The 19778-nt window shown below is 49.5% G+C and overlaps 7 protein-coding genes across 9 annotated transcripts; 3 read left to right on the top strand and 4 right to left on the bottom strand.

Moving 5' to 3' along the window:
- Positions 1–175: 175 nt before the first annotated feature.
- On the bottom strand, positions 176–2658 carry LOC120953537 (uncharacterized). The gene is made up of 2 exons (XM_040373576.2): positions 773–2658; positions 176–696 (listed from the first exon to the last, which is right to left on the bottom strand). The coding sequence occupies exons 1-2, from the start codon at positions 1632–1634 to the stop codon at positions 386–388; spliced, it is 1173 nt and encodes a 390-aa protein (XP_040229510.2). The 5' UTR covers positions 1635–2658; the 3' UTR covers positions 176–385.
- A 642-nt stretch (positions 2659–3300) lies between these two features.
- LOC120961442 (protein yellow) lies at positions 3301–4916 on the top strand. The gene is made up of 3 exons (XM_040385158.2): positions 3301–3934; positions 4012–4208; positions 4281–4916. The coding sequence occupies exons 1-3, from the start codon at positions 3542–3544 to the stop codon at positions 4831–4833; spliced, it is 1143 nt and encodes a 380-aa protein (XP_040241092.1). The 5' UTR covers positions 3301–3541; the 3' UTR covers positions 4834–4916.
- Positions 4917–5005: 89 nt separating this feature from the next.
- Positions 5006–5950, bottom strand: LOC120952695 (uncharacterized). The gene is made up of 3 exons (XM_040372153.2): positions 5739–5950; positions 5414–5654; positions 5006–5341 (listed from the first exon to the last, which is right to left on the bottom strand). Exons 1-3 carry the CDS (start codon positions 5756–5758, stop codon positions 5165–5167), a joined length of 438 nt encoding a protein of 145 aa, XP_040228087.1. The 5' UTR covers positions 5759–5950; the 3' UTR covers positions 5006–5164.
- Positions 5951–6498: 548 nt separating this feature from the next.
- LOC120953878 (FGGY carbohydrate kinase domain-containing protein) lies at positions 6499–9136 on the top strand. The gene is made up of 4 exons (XM_040374267.2): positions 6499–6876; positions 7285–8394; positions 8471–8689; positions 8756–9136. The coding sequence occupies exons 1-4, from the start codon at positions 6682–6684 to the stop codon at positions 8900–8902; spliced, it is 1671 nt and encodes a 556-aa protein (XP_040230201.2). The 5' UTR covers positions 6499–6681; the 3' UTR covers positions 8903–9136.
- Positions 8949–10402, bottom strand: LOC120953879 (mitochondrial E3 ubiquitin protein ligase 1). The gene is made up of 3 exons (XM_040374268.2): positions 10193–10402; positions 9893–10062; positions 8949–9816 (listed from the first exon to the last, which is right to left on the bottom strand). The coding sequence occupies exons 1-3, from the start codon at positions 10295–10297 to the stop codon at positions 9072–9074; spliced, it is 1020 nt and encodes a 339-aa protein (XP_040230202.2). The 5' UTR covers positions 10298–10402; the 3' UTR covers positions 8949–9071.
- A 254-nt stretch (positions 10403–10656) lies between these two features.
- Positions 10657–13121, top strand: LOC120953880 (ubiquitin-conjugating enzyme E2 J2). Of its 2 annotated transcripts, none has more exons than XM_040374272.2 (3): positions 10657–11247; positions 11346–11510; positions 11614–13121. In XM_040374272.2, the coding sequence occupies exons 2-3, from the start codon at positions 11441–11443 to the stop codon at positions 12273–12275; spliced, it is 732 nt and encodes a 243-aa protein (XP_040230206.1). In that variant the 5' UTR covers positions 10657–11247; positions 11346–11440; the 3' UTR covers positions 12276–13121. The 2 variants fall into 2 exon arrangements, with proteins under 2 accessions (XP_040230206.1, XP_040230204.1); XM_040374270.2 differs by having other exon boundaries at positions 11343–11510.
- Positions 13122–13647: 526 nt separating this feature from the next.
- LOC120953877 (calcium homeostasis endoplasmic reticulum protein) lies at positions 13648–19607 on the bottom strand. Of its 2 annotated transcripts, none has more exons than XM_040374265.2 (10): positions 19371–19607; positions 19112–19282; positions 18543–18985; positions 18308–18470; positions 17462–17534; positions 16765–16839; positions 16182–16273; positions 15899–16097; positions 14737–15813; positions 13648–14671 (listed from the first exon to the last, which is right to left on the bottom strand). In XM_040374265.2, exons 1-10 carry the CDS (start codon positions 19399–19401, stop codon positions 13819–13821), a joined length of 3177 nt encoding a protein of 1058 aa, XP_040230199.2. In that variant the 5' UTR covers positions 19402–19607; the 3' UTR covers positions 13648–13818. The 2 variants fall into 2 exon arrangements, with proteins under 2 accessions (XP_040230199.2, XP_040230200.2); XM_040374266.2 differs by having other exon boundaries at positions 16182–16258; positions 19371–19606.
- Between the last annotated feature and the right edge of the window lie 171 nt (positions 19608–19778).

The following is a 19778-nucleotide window of genomic DNA, read 5'->3' as shown; positions in this document are numbered from 1 at the left end:
GCTCAAACGGAGTTCATTCGCCCCTTTAAAACTTCGCCAGATCTAGAGATAGACTTAAACAACCCAAGTGGAAAGCAAAGGAACTTTTCTTAAACAAATCAGTTCAGAAATCAAACACTTTGCAAACATTTCGTTTTAAATTGTTAGAAACTTTATTACTAACATACTTCCGGACAGTGTCGGAATCGTCCCGAGTACCATGGTTTAGCAAGCTTACTCACTACTAGCTCGCTCTCTTGCATATCACATGTTTGCATAACGGCTGTGTTTGAACGCGATCGCCTTCTGCCATCGTTCAAATGAAATTTTACCCCATCTTTTTAACGGCTTCGACTAATAACTTACAGCCCCCGCACTCCTTGTGCTACTACACCCACCCCTTCCACTAGCCCGAACTACACTTGCAGCTTCCATCGAGGATCGAGATCTGATGGAGCGTTCCACAGCCGGCGTGGTCCTTCACGTAGCTCGGGAAATCGTTCTCCAGCACCAGCAGCCGGTTCAGCTTCAGATCGGGGAACACGTGCGTTGCGTACAGGCCGAGCGTGCTCTTGTACACCAGCTTAAAGTTGGTCTTTTTCCAGCAGGTGTTGGTGTCCCAGTAGTAGATGTTCATCTCGCCCTCCTCCCTGAAGAACACTCCATGGCCACCGTCCGTGCCGAGGAAGACGGGCACCACCGGTTTCTCGCCAATGTCTGGAATTGCAACATGCAATCAGTAAATCCACCGTCTAAACATTCACCCGTCAAAAAGGGGACTTCCCCTCCTTACCTATAATGTTGCCACCGTGTCCCTTGCGCAGATGCTCCGTCTTGATCGCAAACAGTCGATTACCGCCGAGATAGGTAAAGTACAGCCGCGTACCTTCCTTGTGCTTCGACAGGAAGATGTACAGCATGTCCCGGTAGCGGCAGCCCATGTGGACAGCCTTCGGCAGGATCACCCGATATCCGCGCCCATTGTACACGTCGTACACGATGATCGCATTGTTGCCCGGGTCGCTCACGTACACGTAGCACCGGCCGCCCTTCAGACACTCCACCTGGATGTACTGCAGGCGCGACTTTTCCGTCACAAACCGGGCCAGATTGATCGTTTTCAGCTTCTTGCCCGTCTTGCTGCAGTACACCACGACCTTCGGCGGGCAGCGCTGGACCGGTGTGCGCTGCGACTGCGTCACCCCACTGTCCAGCACCCACACGTACTCGCCATCGCTGTGCAGATCGATGGCCGACTGGAGCGCATTGCAGTTGCCCTCCTCCTGCTCGTTCCAGCACGGGAACGGTTCGAACTTGACGTCGCAGCCCTTCTTCGTTGCGTACACCTTGCTCAGCGTGATCGGGTTGCTGCTCTTGTAGCGCGGAAATACGCACAGTGTGTGCGTACCGCTGCGCTGGCAGCGCATCGCGATAAGATCACGTGGCTTGTACTTGCCGGTGCTGGTGATCAGCCGCTTCGTGGTCGGGCAGGGCCAAACGATCCGGCCCCCTTCCCAGGTGTAGATCGTGCGCGTACAGTTGTCCGAAGAGCTGCAGGCACCCTGCACCGCCACGGCCAGCGACAGCAGACCGACCAGAAGCGGGAGGAGAGCCACTGTCGGCATCATGCCGCCGGAACACACTTTAGACCGCATCACCTCCAGGAGGTTTTTGTACGTAAAAGGTAATGTAAGCTGAACTGAGCGCTAAATTGATAACGTTTTTTGCTACTATCCAGAGCAGCACCAGCACCAAGAGCATCCAAGAGCCCTACACATCCGACTGTTCCCTCGTCGATCCGGTGCGGAACGTTTTATAGCCTCTATAGACACGTTGGTCTAGACCCGTGCAGACTGTGCAGGTTGTTACGCACATGTCTCCCCAACCGCGGCAGCCCCAAAGTCAATGTTAAGGGCAGCAACGGTCGCTTGTGATAGTTTACACCACAAACCACGAGTCATTCCCCGCGGACGCCCTTGTGCGCGATGCTTGCAGCATGTTATTCCTTTTGGGGAGGAATGTTTTCAAACTTTCGCGTCGCAAATCGTTGTGACGACGCTGAGGCACGCCACCTGCTAGTCAGTCCAGGTGTGGGGGGTAGTAGGAGAGTTTTATTTTGCAAATTTAAAAACAAACGTGTGAAATTCGTACAATGGAAAATGGGAGAATGTTTGAACCAAAACCAGTGTACTACCCCCCACATGGGCCACCGGCACGTACTGTGAGGTTTCGTCAGCCAGGTGGACCAACGAGGAACTGGAAGAACTTTGTTATGATGATGATCGAGCGATCGAGCGACTTTCCCGGAACATTTACCATCAGAATGGTGATATCTATTTTCTAGAAGATAGCGACCTTACAAGATGTTAAGCAACCCTGTTACGTAGGTTAAGCACGTACAGTAGTGGTTGGTAGTGATGATCCTCATTGCTATGTTGGATCATCGAACGATCATGAAAAATGATGCAAAACTGTAGAACAAGGCATAATTTTGTTTTAAGAAATGGTATTTTTTATTTGCTCCAAAATCTCGTGCCTTTGACTGCTTCCTAAAACATTTTGATGATCCTGAAGATCAAGTGGCCTTGAAGGTTCCATATGTACCACGATCATGACTACCCTGCAGTAGGCCGTTGATCTAGGAAAGCAGGCCCACTTGGATCTAAAGTTCAATATCTAATCCCAATTTAGACTCCAAAAAGGTTGGGGATTCCTCTGGAAAGAATATCTGCCAATTACATGGTGATTGATCGATTATGATCAATAATCGATAACGGGTTTTCTTAATTAAAAGAAAATACTGTGTAACATTATATCTTATACCACACAAGTTGAGGCTGTACGTAATGCACATACTGATGATATAATATGATTTACCGAATAATCACATATTTATGTTACGCCGAGCGGACATAGCCAAACAATGAATGGAGCACAGGAGTAGGATCTATCTTCGCCATGAATGTTTAACGCATTTTTGGTAGTTTATGAATGATTCGAATCCAAAACCGTCTTGGATGACCTTCAGGATGGGAGTGTACGTGATAATCGGGCAAAAAAAGGATCACAATAACATATTTTAAAGGTTAGTCATTTCTTCTTAAAACAACAACCCACCCCAGACAAACTATCCGGATGGAGACTCAACCGATATTTTGTCCCGAAAGATTCCACAATTTCCATTACGTGCCCCGGGTGAAATTGTTTTCAAATAATGCCCTGTTGACGAATCTGACGACAACATACACCCAAATGCATGGGCATATCTTCTTCCACTGCCCCAGAGTCACTAGCGACACCAGCCAGCAAGCCCAGCCCCCCCCCCCCCTGGCGCTGGCAAACAATCGCCACCAAATGCACGTACCGCACCGGTGGAACAGTCGAGGACGCCGAAAACCAAAACTAACCCCCATCCGAATACGTACGTGCAGCTGCCAACTCCGCCCTGGTATATATGGACTGGTGAGTGCTTCTTCAGCTATCAGTTCTCTGTGGACAGTGCCACAACAGTCCCTTTCCCAAAAAAAGCAGCGTTCCAGAATAAACGAACGCACAGAACACGATGAGTTGCCGCGTGACGGGGCTACCGCTTGCCCTGCTGTTTGTGCTGGTGTCCGCGCTCGCTAGCACGGACGATCTCGAGTACTGTAACATCGTGTACCGGATCAATGGCAATTCGATCGACTTTCCCTGCCTTTCGACCAAGAACATCTACATCTCCGCACATCGCTACCAGCCACGCAATGTGATGCCGGTGCGGTGCCAGTACGACAATCAACGCATGCTGATGGCCCTGCCAAGATTGCGCTCGGGCGTTCCTACCACGCTTGGGCAGATCGATCTGAACAAACCGAACTGCTACGCGCACATTAAGCCGTACCCTTGCTGGGCCTATCAGGAGGAGGGCAATTGCAACTCGCTCCAATCCGTCATCGATCTGTACGTGGATGTGAAGGTACGTTGTGTTACCGTGGCCACCGTGCTTTTGCGGTAGGATGAAAACGTGCTAACGTGTCGTCTCTTTCCTTGCAGCGCATCGCGTGGGTGCTGGACTCGGGCATCACCAACTTCCTGGAGCAACCGATCAAGCGCTGCCCGCCGAAGGTGTATGCCTTCAACTTGAGCAACGACAAGACGGTCAAGACGATCGACCTGTCGGAGATTGTGAAATCCAGCTCGCGGCTCCAGTATCTCGTCACTGATTACAACGAGCTCGGCCATCCGTTTGTGTAAGTATTGTGTTGGGTAAAGCCTGCAAAGTAAAATCACGTGCGTGATGCTAACGATCTCCCAACTTGCAGCTACATTTCCGATGGCGATGGTGCAATCATTGTGCTGGACGTGAACAACAACAAGAGCTTCCGCGTGGTGCTACCGCGTGCCATCTCGGCTGGCTGCGGCGATTCGGACGTGCTCTACCTGCTGCTCATCCCGAAACCGAAGGGCCAGAGCCTGGTGATCTTCAGCTACCTGTGCGGCCAGAAGGTTTACTCGATCAAGTCGGAACATCTGCGCAGCGGCAAGGGTTCGAGCGCGATCGTCGAGCTCGGCACCAAGCGCAAACACTCCGTCCTGCTCGGCACGGACGGTGGCAAGGGGGTGGTGCTGCGGTACCGCGGCGAGGCCGAGCTGTACCTCTGGGACAGCGATCAGCCGTACAGGGAGTGTAACTTTGAGCTGATTCAGAACGCGGACGAGTGCCGGCTGTCGACGCACGTGGTCGTGGGCAAGAACGAGCATCTGCTGTCGCTGTCGTCGAACTTGAGCGATTTTCTCAACAACACGTGCGGCGTTGGTGGCGCCTCGTCCCGGTTGAAGTACGTTTGCAAGGAGTGTGACGATGATTGTTACTAAGCAGCGCTCATCGGGGAGGGACTGACGCACTACTGACTACACGACTACACTGACACTGAGACACAAACCTGACCACCCCGTGCCCACGCGTGGCTCACAGAGCCTGGTGGATTCTGTGATACTGACTACCATGGACTGGACTACTGGACTTGGACTTTACGGACTCGCGAGCTTCGGTTCGGTCAGCCTCCTCTGGCCTATTGCATATTACATGGCGGCACGAAGCAGCACCACCACGCAATGCAATAATTTATTCACTTTGTACAGGGCACCAGAGACGCCTAGTTCTAATAAAAAGGAAAGGAAGTAGGATCGATGTTCTAAACTTACGCTACAGTCTCCTCATTTTCGTCACGTCCTCTATCATTTTCAGCTTCTGTCCCATTCCCCGATACTCGCCGAGCGTTTTGTTGATGTAGCGTTGCTGATACTTCAGGATAAATTTGTTACACTGCATCAGTGTTGCTCCCACGTACAGTGTTCGGTAGCGGGCTATCTCGGGGCCGGCCTGTAAATCCGAAATTGCGACACCATTAGTGTCATACTGCTCCAGGCACATGGGAGATGATCGGACACTTACCACGGTGAGCAGCGGTAGGATGCTGGTAATGAAGCGATGCGGTCCATGCATTGCCTGTATGATGCAGAGGTGCGTTTTCGCGTTGAAGTATATCACATTCGTCCGCAGCATGCTGGCGATACCAAACTCCCCGTAGTACCGCTCTATATTCTCGCGAATGTACTTAAGCAGTGTGTTTGATTCAATGGTAACCGGTGCTGTGTCTTCTCGATTGTTGCAACGTATCTGCACCAGAATGTACCTGAAACAATGGTAGCATCAGAAGAAGGGAAAGGCTCGATAGTCGAGAATGCATGATTTGATGAACGGTGCTTGCGGCCCTTACCTGTACTTTACACGAACCATTTCGACGCTTTTTTCTACCTACAACCCTAGGGGAACTAACTTTATTGAATATGTATAGAAGAGGTAACGAAAGGATTGATCAAATTACTTCCCAAGCCCTTTAATTTTACGTTGTAAAGAGCTCCCGGCAAATCCAATGAAAACGTGTTTTGGAAATGTAAACAATTTTCTGTTGTTGTTTTGATTGGAGCTGTCAAGGCGCATTATATGCAATACAGGTTGTTCCCGACATACGCTACTAATGGACACTGTTAAAATAAAATGCGTGTTTCGAGTTTTCCGCCAAAATGATATTTTTTGTGTATCTGCTCAAGATGGGTTGTTTAAGTACTTTTTTTTCAATCATTTAACATTATTCTGATCGAAAATTCAATTTCTGTACGTTTTGAATCGATGTTTCAACCAAATTCAATTCAACCAAAAGGTACCACGCATCTTGGGGACTACGTGTATCCGCACAACTGCTCGAAACGGCTAGCTTGCACACTATTCGAGCGGATAAGCTTTTGAATTCAAAAAACAGCTCATGGCGGGAAAATTGGTGCCTGCACGTGGTAACCATTTCTAGCCACGTTTAGTCATAAGACTCCCAATAAACCTAGCGTCATTTTTCATAAAAAATACATTATTTTTTTTACATATATGATTCCATTCCACGAGCCACCCTGTAAGTGAACGTGTAAGCTTTATCATCAAATAATAACAAACCACCATGCACACCGCCGCCCGGCACCACAAACCGCCCGGCGCCACAAAATGACGACCACGACGCCGCTACCAATCTCGAGGTCAATTGTGGAGTGCACGTTCGCTTCAGTACACTTTCAGACTTCCGCGTGTCCGCAGCTGACATCTTACCAGCTCTTGGTAGGGAAATATTATTGTATACGTAAAAGGTGAAAGTTGCAATCACCATAATCAACATGTCGACCAGCAGCAGTCCAGTGTATCTGATTGGTGTGGATGTTGGAACGGGCAGTGCACGGGCGGCACTGGTTACCGGCAAGGGGGAAGTGCTGCAGACCTGCGTGAAGCCGATACAAACTTGGAACACGCAGCCAAACTACTACGAACAATCATCGGACGATATTTGGTCAGCGGTTTGCGAGTGTGTCAAGGTGATCTTCAGCGTGTGTGTGTGTATGTGTGTGGGATGTAAATATGCGTAAACGAACCAAAAGTAACGGAAAGAGGAAGGGCAAGCGGCTTGAGGGACAGATGCACTTGTACGATGACGCGTTTATGGTCGCGTTGAGGAGCGATTGTTTGACACTGGGCATACAATTCTACGATTAGTTTAATGGTATAGGGCGCGCTGATAGACGAGAGCGAGATAAGCCCATGCTTTTATTGCTCCCAGGAAGTGCTCCGGTGGACGCAGCACAAAAAAAGCCTTACAGTTGAGAGCTTTTTTGATTGTTAATAAATTTAAATTCTTTAAATGCCACACTACATTGATCGCATGCATAATGAAACCATTTTAGTTTGAAACGATCGCATTTAAACTGTATACTATTCGTTTGCAGAACGTTACCTCCGGATATGCGAAGGAGCAGATTAAAGGCATCGGGTTCGATGCCACCTGTTCACTCGTTGTTCTCGATGGCCAGATGCAACCGCTAACGGTCTGCCCGTCTTCGAAGGGCAACCAGCGCAACGTGATCCTCTGGATGGACCATCGGGCGGAGGAAGAGGCACGCTTCATCAACGCAACGCACCACCAAATGCTCAACTATGTCGGTGGCAGCATTTCGCTCGAGATGGAAGTGCCGAAGCTGCTGTGGCTCAAGCGAAACATGCACGACGCGGTCTGGACGAAGGTCGGGGCATTTTACGACCTTCCCGACTACCTGACATTCCGTGCCACTGGTGCCGATTGCCGATCGATTTGCTCGGCCGTCTGCAAATGGAACTACGATGCAGAGGATCGATGCTGGTCGGAAGATTTCCTGCAAACGATCGGTTTGGTCGATGATCTACGCGTCGACAGCTGGCGGCTGATCGGTACGCACGTGGCAAACCCGGGTGCACCGATCGACGGAGGACTTTCGCGGCAAGCGGCCCAAGAGCTGGGGTTAAACCCTGGCACGGCAGTTGCTAGTTCGATGATCGATGCGCATGCGGGAGCGTTGGCACTGCTCGGCTGCGAAGGACCACCGGGGAGAGCGGGCGATGGAAGCGGTCTCACCTCCAAGATGGCCATCATTTGCGGAACATCCTCGTGCCATATGAGTCTTACCAAGCGACCGGTACTGGCTCCAGGGATATGGGGCCCGTACAAGCATGCAATCATCCCGGACCTGTACCTGAACGAGGCAGGCCAAAGTGCGACGGGCGTACTGATCGATTACATGCTTCAAACGCACCCATGCTACGACCAGCTGCTTAAAGAGCACGGCGGTTCCAATGGGAAGATTTATGCCTTTCTCAACACATTCCTAGATGAGTTGGCAAAAAAGCAGGGTGAAAGTTCCGTTCACCGACTAACGATCGATCTGCACGTTTGGCCCGACTTTCACGGCAATCGGTCGCCTCTGGCCGACCCTAATCTGAAGGGTATGATATCGGGTCTAACGATGACGAAGGATGTGCAAAACTTGGCGCTTATTTATCTTGCTCTCATGCAAGCACTAGCGGTAAGTACGCTTGGGTCGATGAACGTTTCACATTTTTCCAATTTAATGCATTTTTTCTCCCTTTCACCTTCATCAGTACGGAACACGACACATACTGCAGGTGCTGGAAGCTTCTGGACGCGAGCCAATCACCTCGATATTGCTGTGCGGTGGTTTAAGCAAGAATTCTCTCTTTGTACAAACGCATGCCGACATTTGTTCTGTTCCAGTGCTGCTGCCCAGCGAACCGGAAGCCGTGCTGCTCGGTTCGGCAATGATGGGAGCGTATGCGGCTGGTCTGTACGATAGTTTGGAGGTTTGTAAAAGTAGCAATAAACGTTTCACTGTCACGATTCACATTTATACAATCTTGTTCCAATAGCTGGCAGCAAGTGGCATGGGAGGTAGTGCTAAGGTGGTCAAACCGGACCTGAGCGACAGCACTCGCGACTATCACGAGCGAAAGTATCGCGTTTTCCAACGGATGTACCTGGACCAGCGTGGCTATGAACGTATCATGAAAGGTTAACCAAGCCGTTTCGTCGTCGCAATCATTCCACGGTAAACGCTAGCCATTCCGAGCCCAACCTTTGCGCAATATATTATCAACGTATCTTTAGTAAGTAACACACAGTAAGCCATTGTCAGGTGCAAAGTTAAAAGTAAACATCTGGTAACTACATTTACAATGCGCACAGTTACGAAATAAACGCGGCCGCTTTGGTTTCAATCACCGTTCGGCACACCGGACAGTGGAGGCTGATTTTCTGCGCACAATTTTCACACAAGCACACGTGCCCACACGGCAGGCAGATCACTTCCTTCGGGTTCACAATGCACACCACGCACAGTTGCTCCTCGGCCAGGCCGGTCGTTCGCATGCGCGCTCGGCGGGTGGCGCGCGACTGTTCCAGCTGTTTGCGCAGCTTGTCCTCTTCCCATTCCTGCTTTTTGCGCTTGTACAGCTTGCGCGTGATCAGCACGATCAGCACGGCCGATATCGTGCCGGACAGGATCACCTTCAGCAGGGTGGAAGACTTTGCCTCTTCCAGGCGCTTGAGCAGTGTGCTTTTGGTGGCCGTGGTAAGAAACATTGGCCACCCGTTCGATGGTGGATGCAGCCGGACCCCGGTGTCGTCCAGCTCGAGCTCACCGACGGCCGTAATAAAGCTGCCGTCGCGCAGCATCTCTTCCGTCGTCTGGAGGCCCTTCTGCCGGACGCCCGAAAACAGCCCGAACAGATGATCGAACACGGTCAACGAGGAGGGCTCGTAGTTTTCGTACACCGTGTCCATGTCGAGCAGTTCGGCCGACAGGCCGCTCACGATCTCCACCCCCTGCTTGCCGTTGACGAGCCGGAACGGTGTTTCGTTGGCCGACACGTGAATGATTTGTTTTTCTTCCTGCCAAAAGCCAAACATTGCCCGTGCGACGCGATGCTCGCTGGAAGTGGAAGGAACATGGCGAATGTTGTTTTGATTATGTATGCGGACGGCACACCACGTCGCTGCCGGCTTACGTTAAGGTCATCGTCTGCAGCACCCCGGTGACCGAGGGGGACATTGCGCTGCGCAGGGCCGTCCCGATGGGTGTGACGCTTCCCCGAATGACGGCATATTTGAGCTTCTGGTCGGGTTCTTTCCGTAACCGGTCGGCCAGCTGCTCATCGATCTGTAGCTGGGGCGCATCCTAAAATGAGTTAAGATGGAAAGGAAAGAAAAGAAAACGCGAAACGGTTATGACATAATCTCCCGATCTGTGTTTTCTTTTCCGAACAGCCCGGCAAAGGGACAAGGGGAGTGTGTATTCGCTTTCTCACCTTCAATGCACGGCAGTTTTTCCTGAGTTTGTAGTACTGGTTGCTGCACACTACCAGCACTAGCAGATCGATGCCTAGCAGGACCGCTTCCTGTAGATATTCCATTTAATTTGTGACGCGGCGCAAACCACTACCAAGGAGATTGCTTTCTCGCATACATTTTGTCCCGGTACGTTCTTTTTGGTTTGTTGTTTTTTTCGTTTGTGTTTTTCCTACATGTCGTGTTTACGTTCCAATGTCAGACAGAAAATGAGGTCCCCAAGGACAGTCGCTTGGATGACAAAATATAAATTAGTGGAGCAGAAGGGGCGGGAGCGATTTATATGTGTGTTTTAATTGTTGACTGCATTACAAAATTAAAAAAGGACAATCAAGTGTAATAGTTCATGGAAAATCACTGGAAAACACGCATTTTTCTCCCAGCTGCAACCGATCCGCTTGCTGACAGGGAGTGTTGTTGCTCTCTGCTGAGCTGTCAAACTGTTGTGATGTTTTTCCTGCATCGGTGGTGTGTTATTTTTTGTTGCGATCGAGGAATGTGGAATTCACTTCGGAGCAGATTAGCTTAAACTTCCTGTCCCCCCCGTTCGTCGTCGAGTGCACTTGTGTCGCTTTCGATATTTGGCTTCCCAGTCCCGTGGGACCGTGTGTGAGCTCGATTGGGCCTGCAGTTTCTCGTTCCCGTAGTCAAGCCGCGTCGGCAATACTTACCACCCTAATCTGCGTAATAAAAGAGGGACTGGTGGTGTGAACGCATCGATATGCCTAACGCTGACGTGTAGTAATGGTGCAGCTCTCGGGGTGCATCTGGTGATTAGTTTTTCGTGCGTTGTGTACATAAAACGGTCGTGCTACGCAAAAACGACGTGACTGCAAACGGCTGGTGCAATATAGTGTATACGGAAGTAATTTTAACACACGAAGAGGCTAGATTCAGAGGTGAAGGGTTGTTTATGGTGCTACCGATAGGAAGGAAAACATAGTTTTAACAATAGAACTGGAGGAAGCAGTACATTGAGACACGGGATTTGTGACGACACAAGACAACAATCGGAGTAGGTTGATTTCCATTGCCATAGCTTCCCCTGTGCAACACATAACAATCAAAGATTAATGTTATGCACATATTTCGCACGTCATTGTCTAAAAGCAGGGTAAAAAGGTGTCATATTGAGTAACAACTGGATCAACAGACCGCCGCAACAATAGAAACATCTGTCCAGCCGTAAAGCAACACAAAGTGCCACGATGACGAACCAGAAACCGACTGCCACCTGCCGGCTAAAACAGGATTACATGCGACTGAAACGGGATCCAGGTAGGCCCGCGCAACGCGACCGTCGTCTAAACTTGTTCCCTAATAAACACTTTCTTTTTCTTCGCCCTACCACCACCACCACCACCACCATCGCCACCTGCAGTACCATACATCACAGCGGAACCACTACCATCGAACATCCTGGAATGGCACTACGTGATCAAGGGACCGGAAGATTCACCGTACTACGGCGGCTACTACCACGGGACGCTGCTGTTCACCAAGGAGTTCCCATTCAAGCCCCCCTCCATCTACATGACCACCCCGAACGGACGGTTCAAGACAAACAAGCGGCTCTGCCTGAGCATATCGGACTTTCACCCGGACACGTGGAATCCGGCCTGGTCCGTGGCGACCATCCTGACCGGGCTGCTGAGCTTCATGCTCGAGTCGACGCCCACGATGGGGTCGTGCGAAACGACACCGGCGGAAAAGCGCCGCTACGCCCAACAGTCGCTCGAGTTTAACATGAAGAACGAGGTGTTCCAGGAGCTGTTTCCCGAGATTTGCGAGGAAATCGGCGAACGGTTGCAGAAGATCGAGGAGCAGCGGAAACAGGCGGCCGCCGCCAGTGCGGAGAACGGCGCGGACAGTGCGGCAGGCGAGACGGCAACGGCGGACGGTGGCATGTTTGTGGCGGGAGGTCGATCCGGTATCGACGACAGCAACATTTGGCACTCGCTCTACACCAATCTGATCGTGCTGGTAGGGTTCGTCGTGTTTGCGCTAATAGTGCATTACGTCATTAAGAGCATGAACATTTAATAATGGCACGAAGCGCCGGGTGAAGCGAGAGGTTTCGTTGTGTTTGAGCGTGCATCAACATCAATGCGCTGCACTAGGGGCTGCACGGTTTGGCCAGCTGTGAGTGTGTGCGTGAGTTGCGGCGTATTCGGAAGCGTTGGAGCGTCGCAAAAAATGCTCACCATCACTATCGCCTAGCGGTGAGGCATAGTCTTTGTTCTGCAGCAAACTAATCCTCCAAGAGGAATGTTCTAATTTGTAACCGCTAATCATATACATAGTGAAGCGACAACAGCAATGAAACAAAACAAAACAAAAAGTGCGAGAAAGAGGTCGGCAATTGTGAGAGCCATTTGCTTTCAGCATAATGCGCCACTAAACCATTATACCAAAACGGCTTGGCTCTAAAGGAAGGTAAATATGCAGTAAAACAAAATTCTAAGCATCGTATTACAAAATTCAAATCGGAAACCCTCGGGCAAGAGTAACGCAATTGCAATGCAACCGACGAAAACAGGGAACGAACGGATCTGGTTCTGTTGTTTTTCTTCTCTGTACCATATACATAATTTTAACACGTTTCACCTTCCTTTGTTGCTCTCCCGCAATGCCATCCATTGCCTGTGCCCGTTCAACGACGACTCTACGTTGGGGTTACCGAATTGTCCGAAATTGAATTTTACAGCTAACCTATCGATGGTCGATATACAATTATTAAAACAAATAGTGTAACGTTACAATAGCAGTATAGTGAACATATATGTAACGAAACTACAACTACCAGTGGTCGTGAGGGGTTTGTTCGATGCGGCTGTGCTCATTTAAAAAGAAAAAAAAAATAGAAGCTCTAATAAACATTTGAACCGATTCAACTGATCACGATCACTAATGTCACATGATCAAGTCGAGAGGAAGAGAGCGACAAAGACGAACTCCATGATACGGTACGCAACCTTTTTCACACATTTTACACGCAAACGCATAACACAGCAAGGTGAGCAACACAACAGCAAAAACAAATAAAAACATACACACACACACGCGCAGTAGACAGTAGAAATGATTCAACTCAAACCAAAATAGCGTTGCAAAAGATGCAATAGAAAGCAATAGATGGCATTGTGCACATGGCTGGAAAAACGGACGGACGGACAAGAAGACACGTGAGCGGTACAATGGTAAAACATATGCGTTTTTATGCTCCCAGGTGGAAAGCTATGTACTTTTTCCTCATTTAAATCAGTATTTATTTTGGACCGTAAATATAGCTACTCTACGAGTCAAGGTGATAATCCGGGGTAGACATGCAGAAATGGGTTTTCGACGATTTTGCTTTGTATTCCAATAATCTCCGAAAATTGATCAAAAGCCCTAAACAAACACAACCAACCGCTTGTTTTATCGACACAATGTTAGTCTACATTAAATTTATTTGCAATCTCTAGCGCTCTTACACAGATAGATAGTAACACGGGCAAAGAAACGGGAAGCCCGCACAATTTGACTGGTGTATGGATGGTATGCTGCTGCCACTGCTTTCCGCCATTATCCTCCCTCATCCACACTAGTTGCGCTCATCTGCTCGCGCCTTCATGCGCGTAATGAACGCAGCACCTTTGTTCTTACGAAAGCTTTCGTAAGGATCCGCTGGATTGTAGGCCTCTTGTCGCATCGGTTCGATCGTAGCGCCCAGCCCGATACGATCCCCTCCCATGGCGCCACTCGGACCACCGCCCATACCGCCCTTCATTGCACCGTGAAATTGGTGGTTTCCGCCGCCGCCACCACCACCACTGCCGGGTCCGATCCCACTGCCGCCGGGTTTACTGCCTTCTTCGAGAAAGTTGCTAGCCGCCTTCATGTACCCTCCAGCACCGAAGCTAGGTGGTGTTGGTGATCGTCTCATGTCACGACCACCACCACCGCCACCGCGTGGTTCACGGTGATCCCGATCACTACCACCACCACCACCGCCCCGACGTGCCGGTGATCGACTCCGGCTAGGTCTGACCGACCCCGGCAAGGATGCACCGGACGAAGGGGACCGTCTAGCAGGGGATCTGGACCGTGACCGCGACCTGGATCTGCTGCGCGATCGATGATTCCGGTGGTGGCGCTGATTGTTTCGACCCGGGCCGTGAAGAGGCGGCGGCGGCTGCTGCTGCTGTTGGTGCTGCTGCATACCGCCCAGCAGCATGCCGTTGTCGCCCGGCGAGCGAGATCGGGAGCGGGATCGACTTTTCGAGCGATAGGTACGCTTTTTCTGCTTTTTCGTCGCCTTCAGCAAGTCCGGATCGATCGGGGACGGGGACCGGGACCGGTCGCGCAGCCCACGGTCGATCTCGTCCTCCTTCTGCTTGCGCGATGCGTTTTTCACCTTGAAGTACTCATATAAGGCCAGCTTTTCCCATCCCTCGCTGGAAAGTTGAATGAAAATGAAATTAATGAACTGCTGGTGGAACAGCAGGAAAAATGAACTTACCCATCCCGAGGTCGTTCGTGGCTTGGCGGAGCGTAGAACGCTTCAACAGCACTCACCAACCGATCGTTGGTCGGCGTTGGTGGCGGCAGTCGGATTTCGTCCGGATCGAGCGGATGATAGCTGAAGTCCTCGAGCCGGATCAGCGGCACCATCAAACCGGCCGGAAGCTCAAAGTAAGGGATCTTCACGGGAGTGGGAGGAACGACCTCTTCCTCCTCCTCCTGCTGCTCCTGCTCTTGTTGCTGCTGCTGCTGCTGCTGCAGATCGTGCTCGTCCTCTTGATGCTCCGGTAGCCCTTCGTCTCGATGGAAATCGTCCCGATCACGATCATCCAGCATCATACCACCGGATGACGAATGCTGCTGCTGTCGCTCGTCGCAATCATCAATCGACCGAGTATCGTGATGATGCTGAGAGTGACGATGATCCGGAAGCATACCGCTGTTGCTGTTACCGCCCATACCCTCGCCCAGGGGTGGATGGTTGGCAGAACCGTACTGAAAGTTGGGCGGTGGTCGTGACAGATCCGGGATGGGGAAGTTGGGCGGTGGTTGAGTGTAATCGCCACTTCCCTCCCCATCACGACCCTGCCCCTGCGGCACCTGTGGTGGAGCGATGTTGCTACCACTGCTTCCCACACCACCACCACCACCACCACCCGGTGGCCCGTTATCTTGGATGTTTTTCAGCTTCTGCAGGGCCGCCGACAGCAGCCCGTAGTTGATGTTTTGATCGAGCAGGGAAGGTATCTGGCCGGCACCGTTCGCCCCCGGAGGAGGACCCCCACCTCGGTCACCGACTTGCGACGGCCCTTGCGGTGGTCCCGGTGGTAGGGCGGAGGGTGGAAGTGCTGGACCTACCAGACCGCCGCCCGGACCTCCATTCACGGGACCACCACCGGTCACTCCGACGACGGCGGCCATCAGCTCCGGCAGTAGTGGCGGGGGTGCACCCCCCAGCGGTACGTGGGCGCCGGTTTTACGGGCGTGCTGCTCGAGATGCTGCTGCTTTTGCTTTTCCAGTAGCGTTATTTGCTGCGTCGCGTGCTGCACAAATGCTTGATGCTGTTGTTGGTAGCTAAAGAAAGGGGGAGGGGACAGAAAAGGAGCGTGTCATTTGATGTACAAAAAAGAAAAAGAGTGCTCCTCACAACGATGCTCACTTTTCGAACGTATTCTTTGTGGCTTGTGTAATCGCAGCGACAACGTTTGCGTGCTGCGTCACCAGGCTGGTCTGGTACTCCTGCAGCGATGACGGGGGCGACTTGAGCTTCGATATGACGCAGGCATCGAAAAAGTTGCCCTTCGATTCCCACAGCGACAGGAGTTTGGTAAGCTTCACCCTTTGCTCATCGTTGGCGGCTAACGTGCAGAAGAAAACCATTGTTAACAACCACAGACCCTGTGTGTTGCCGTTACGGAGGGACGCGGCTTGTGTCAACTTACTAATCTGTGCGTTGCAGAACATTGGAATTACCGCGCTTTCCAGGCATTTCTTCAGCTCGTCCGCGTTCTTCCGGATGCTGCAAGATTTGTTACTAAGTATGGTTGCTTTTTTGAAAAAAACTGAGCACTAAGCAAGCATTCTAGCCAATTTTTTAGCTAAATAGCAGGTGATTCGGGAGTGTTTTGGGTGAGTGTGGTAGGAAGATAGGATACAAATCTAACGTTTAGTGTTGCAATACTCTCGTCAGTTGAGCTTTGAGGGCTGATTTAATCAATTTGTTCGAGGTTTAAGCAAACTTACGTACTCTTCTTCTCACGATACAAGAGCCTTGCATGGGCTTTAGGTTAAGTTAGTATGATATAAAAGGTTTGTTTTATCTTAATTGATTTAGGAACGCTTTAATATTGCTGTTTATCGGATGAAAAGGGAATTGGCGGGATAAGGGAATCTATTATTTAGCAGACAAATTTTACATACTCTATGCTAATGCTACACATCTACTGCAGATATTGAGATTCATTTTGAGGGGAAGAGGGTTTTTGTTGACAGAATACAAAGTAAATAAAAAGCATCAGCACTTACCAATGATGTATAACATCATTTACTAAATATATCAGGTGCAATTTTTGCGTAAATAAAACTCCAGCTATTAACGCCCTATAAGTAGATAGATAAAGATCGGAAAAACGAAAGTTCGCTAAGGTCTTTTTGGCTGTTGTCCCTGCTCATTAGCAAAATTCATCAGCACTCTCTGCCGGGCTCGGTCGTTCGAAAGGTTATGATCGATGCGAAGCAATGATCTTTGATTTTTTTTTAACTTTCGATTGTCAAAAGCCATTCTATGTAAAGTGTCGAAGAAAGTATCACCGCAAGAGCGAAACGTTTGCAAGATGATGGGTAGAAGAGTGCCTTAAAAGGGTCAATTTAATCAAGCGAGATAAAAACAAAACAAATAATAATATTTCCTGCAAATGGCGTGTTTTCAGAAAGCAATTGAAATTAGATTACTTTCTGTAAACGATTCAGAAGCAAATGTTGCAAATAGAGACGATAGACCATATGATCAAACTTCGCTTCGAACCCTTTCGAACCCACTAGCGAAACCGGTGCACGCACACACGCGGCCTCGGCGAGCTAGTGACGAATTTTAACTCGATACCGAAATGGTACAAAAGTAAAACAAGATATATAGGACAGAAAATTAGGAACAAAAACAGTTAAATATGTATGCATATATATAAATAGGGCAATATAAAACGGTACACAGATTGATGATTACTTTCTCAAAAGATACTGCGAAATAATTTGACATTTTCCCGAATCGGTACAATGCTGTAAAATCCAGCCTTTTCCTAAAATTGTAATTAACAAAAAAATATATGTAGATTGAAATTTGTCATTAGAAACGTGGGATTGATTTGAGTTAGGTTTTGTTGAGATAAGATGCATATTGTGTGGGGTTTTTGGAGGGGGGGGGAGTTTTGTGGAGGGTTTGAGGGAGTGTTTCTGTCTGCGGGATTCTCTGGGTGAACGAGTGGTGGAAGTAGCTAGGAGCAAGAATGGAAGGGTAAACATAACAATTCGAGCAAACTGTGCTAATATATCATATCTGGTTGCGGTAAACGGAGAAATTGTAATTGGAATGTAACAAATAACTTGACAATGCTACGATACGAGTTGGATTGTGTGGATAGAAGTTAATGAATTGTGTGCACCAATCGTGTACGATTCTTATTCATTTTATACTAATTTGTTCATAGTTCAAGGGATTTTAAAACAATTTAATCTGATCTTCGTCTTTTGTCTGAAGGAAGCAGATGTTTGTTTGTTTAAAATTTAAACTTCAAGCCAGTTTTTTTTGTTCAAATTATGCCTATAACATCAATAAAGACAAACATACTTCTTGAAATGTTGATCAAGCGCATAAAACATAATAAAGGAATGGAACAGAGTGTAACGGAAGGATATCTGCAGAGGGTGGATACACGGATTGTTCAAGCACGTTATGTCGGCTAAGTAAAAAGGGGGAGTAGTTCGTTGGTTTGTTTACTATTTTTTTGTAGTTTGTTGCGAATGTCAACCGAGAGAGAAACGTACAGCGAAACAGCGAACGCAGCGAACTTACCATTCGATATACTATCTTTCGTGCAGGAATCGATAATCGGCTGCAGCTTGCTGTCGAACTCGTGCAGCGGCAGATTGTACTCCTGCGACTGGGCGATGAGCATTTCCTCTTGCGCCCGGTTCAGGGCTTCGTCAATCTGCACTTGCTGCTGTTGAAGCAGAACCTGCCGGAGAGAAGGAAGCGTTACAATGACGCTGAATGTTGATGGAGATATGTGACCTCTTCGCACACTTACCCCATGCTGGGCCGTGAGATTCATTTCTGACTGGCGTATCTGCTCGGTGAGCGTTTGCTGCTGCTTGGTCAGTGCTTCCAGCTGGGCCGCTAGCTGGGCGTTCATACTGTTCGCCACCATCTGCCCACCGTTGTTCGGTGGTCCCGCATTAACCGGCGGTGGGTTGGACCATATCTGGTGCATCGTGTTGCTCGAACCGTTGCCGTTCGGATTCGACGAGGCTGGGGGCAGCTGGCCGGAAAGTTGCGCTTGTGACTGCTGTTGATGGTGAAGCTGCTGCTGCTGCTGTTGCTGGTGCTGCTGCATGGCGACATTGGGCGGTAGTTGTGCTTGCGGTGGCGGTTGCTGACCGAATCCCGCCAACAGCGGTGGAATACCGTGCTGTCCCAGCAGCGAGGGCAATGACATGTTTTGTTGTGGTTGCTGCTGTTGCTGCTTCATCACTGTGTTGCGCACGGAAGGATGATGATGATGATGATGGAAGCGACACCACACGAATGTTAGACAATAGACCAAGCAAATGCGACGTACATCGCATCCTCAACGCGCTCGCAGGATATTGTACTTACTTGCTTGCTTGGTTATCACTTTGTACTGGTAGTAATTGTAAAATTCGCCGCCGTACAGAAATGCAAACTTTGGATTGCCTCTCTGCTTCGATTTTGTCATCGACTCAAACTCTGGTCCATTGCGTGCCACAAAGTCGGCTAGCTTGTCAATTATGTTCCGTAGTTCGATATCTAGATAACGAAATAATCACCGGGTCATCAGTACGGTTGTACACGAGCACCATCATGCCAGGCAGCTTGAGCCCGAGCCACAACTTACCATTTGGTGGTGATGGAGCTGGTATGTCCATCGTCCGACACAACAATCGGTGGAAAACAATAACTAAAGGAAAACAACTAAAATGAAACTAACGCACCAAGCAGCCGGCATTGGTGGCGGGTCACTTGTACACTTGTACGCAGAGTACGAAGGTTTAGCGAAATCACCAAACAGAGGAAAATTTTGCTATTTTTGCCGATAGCGTGAAAAAAGACGCCATTGACTGTTGTTTGACAGTTGCCTGGTGCAGTACGTCAATCTCGAGGGGCACGGTTATAGCCTCGAGTCCAGTGCTCGAATTGCCAGTCGGTGTGCGGTCGTGTTTCCCTTTCGTGTTTTGTTTGGAAAATGAAGTGCAAAGTGAATGTTCAATTTAATAACGATTTTAACAGCTATTAAAAGCTTTTG

Source organism: Anopheles coluzzii, chromosome 2 (assembly GCF_943734685.1).
Source record: "Anopheles coluzzii chromosome 2, AcolN3, whole genome shotgun sequence".
NCBI classification, from domain to species: Eukaryota; Metazoa; Arthropoda; class Insecta; order Diptera; family Culicidae; genus Anopheles; species Anopheles coluzzii.
Note: the sequence above shows the minus strand (reverse complement) of the source record. Positions and strands in the feature narration are given on the sequence as shown.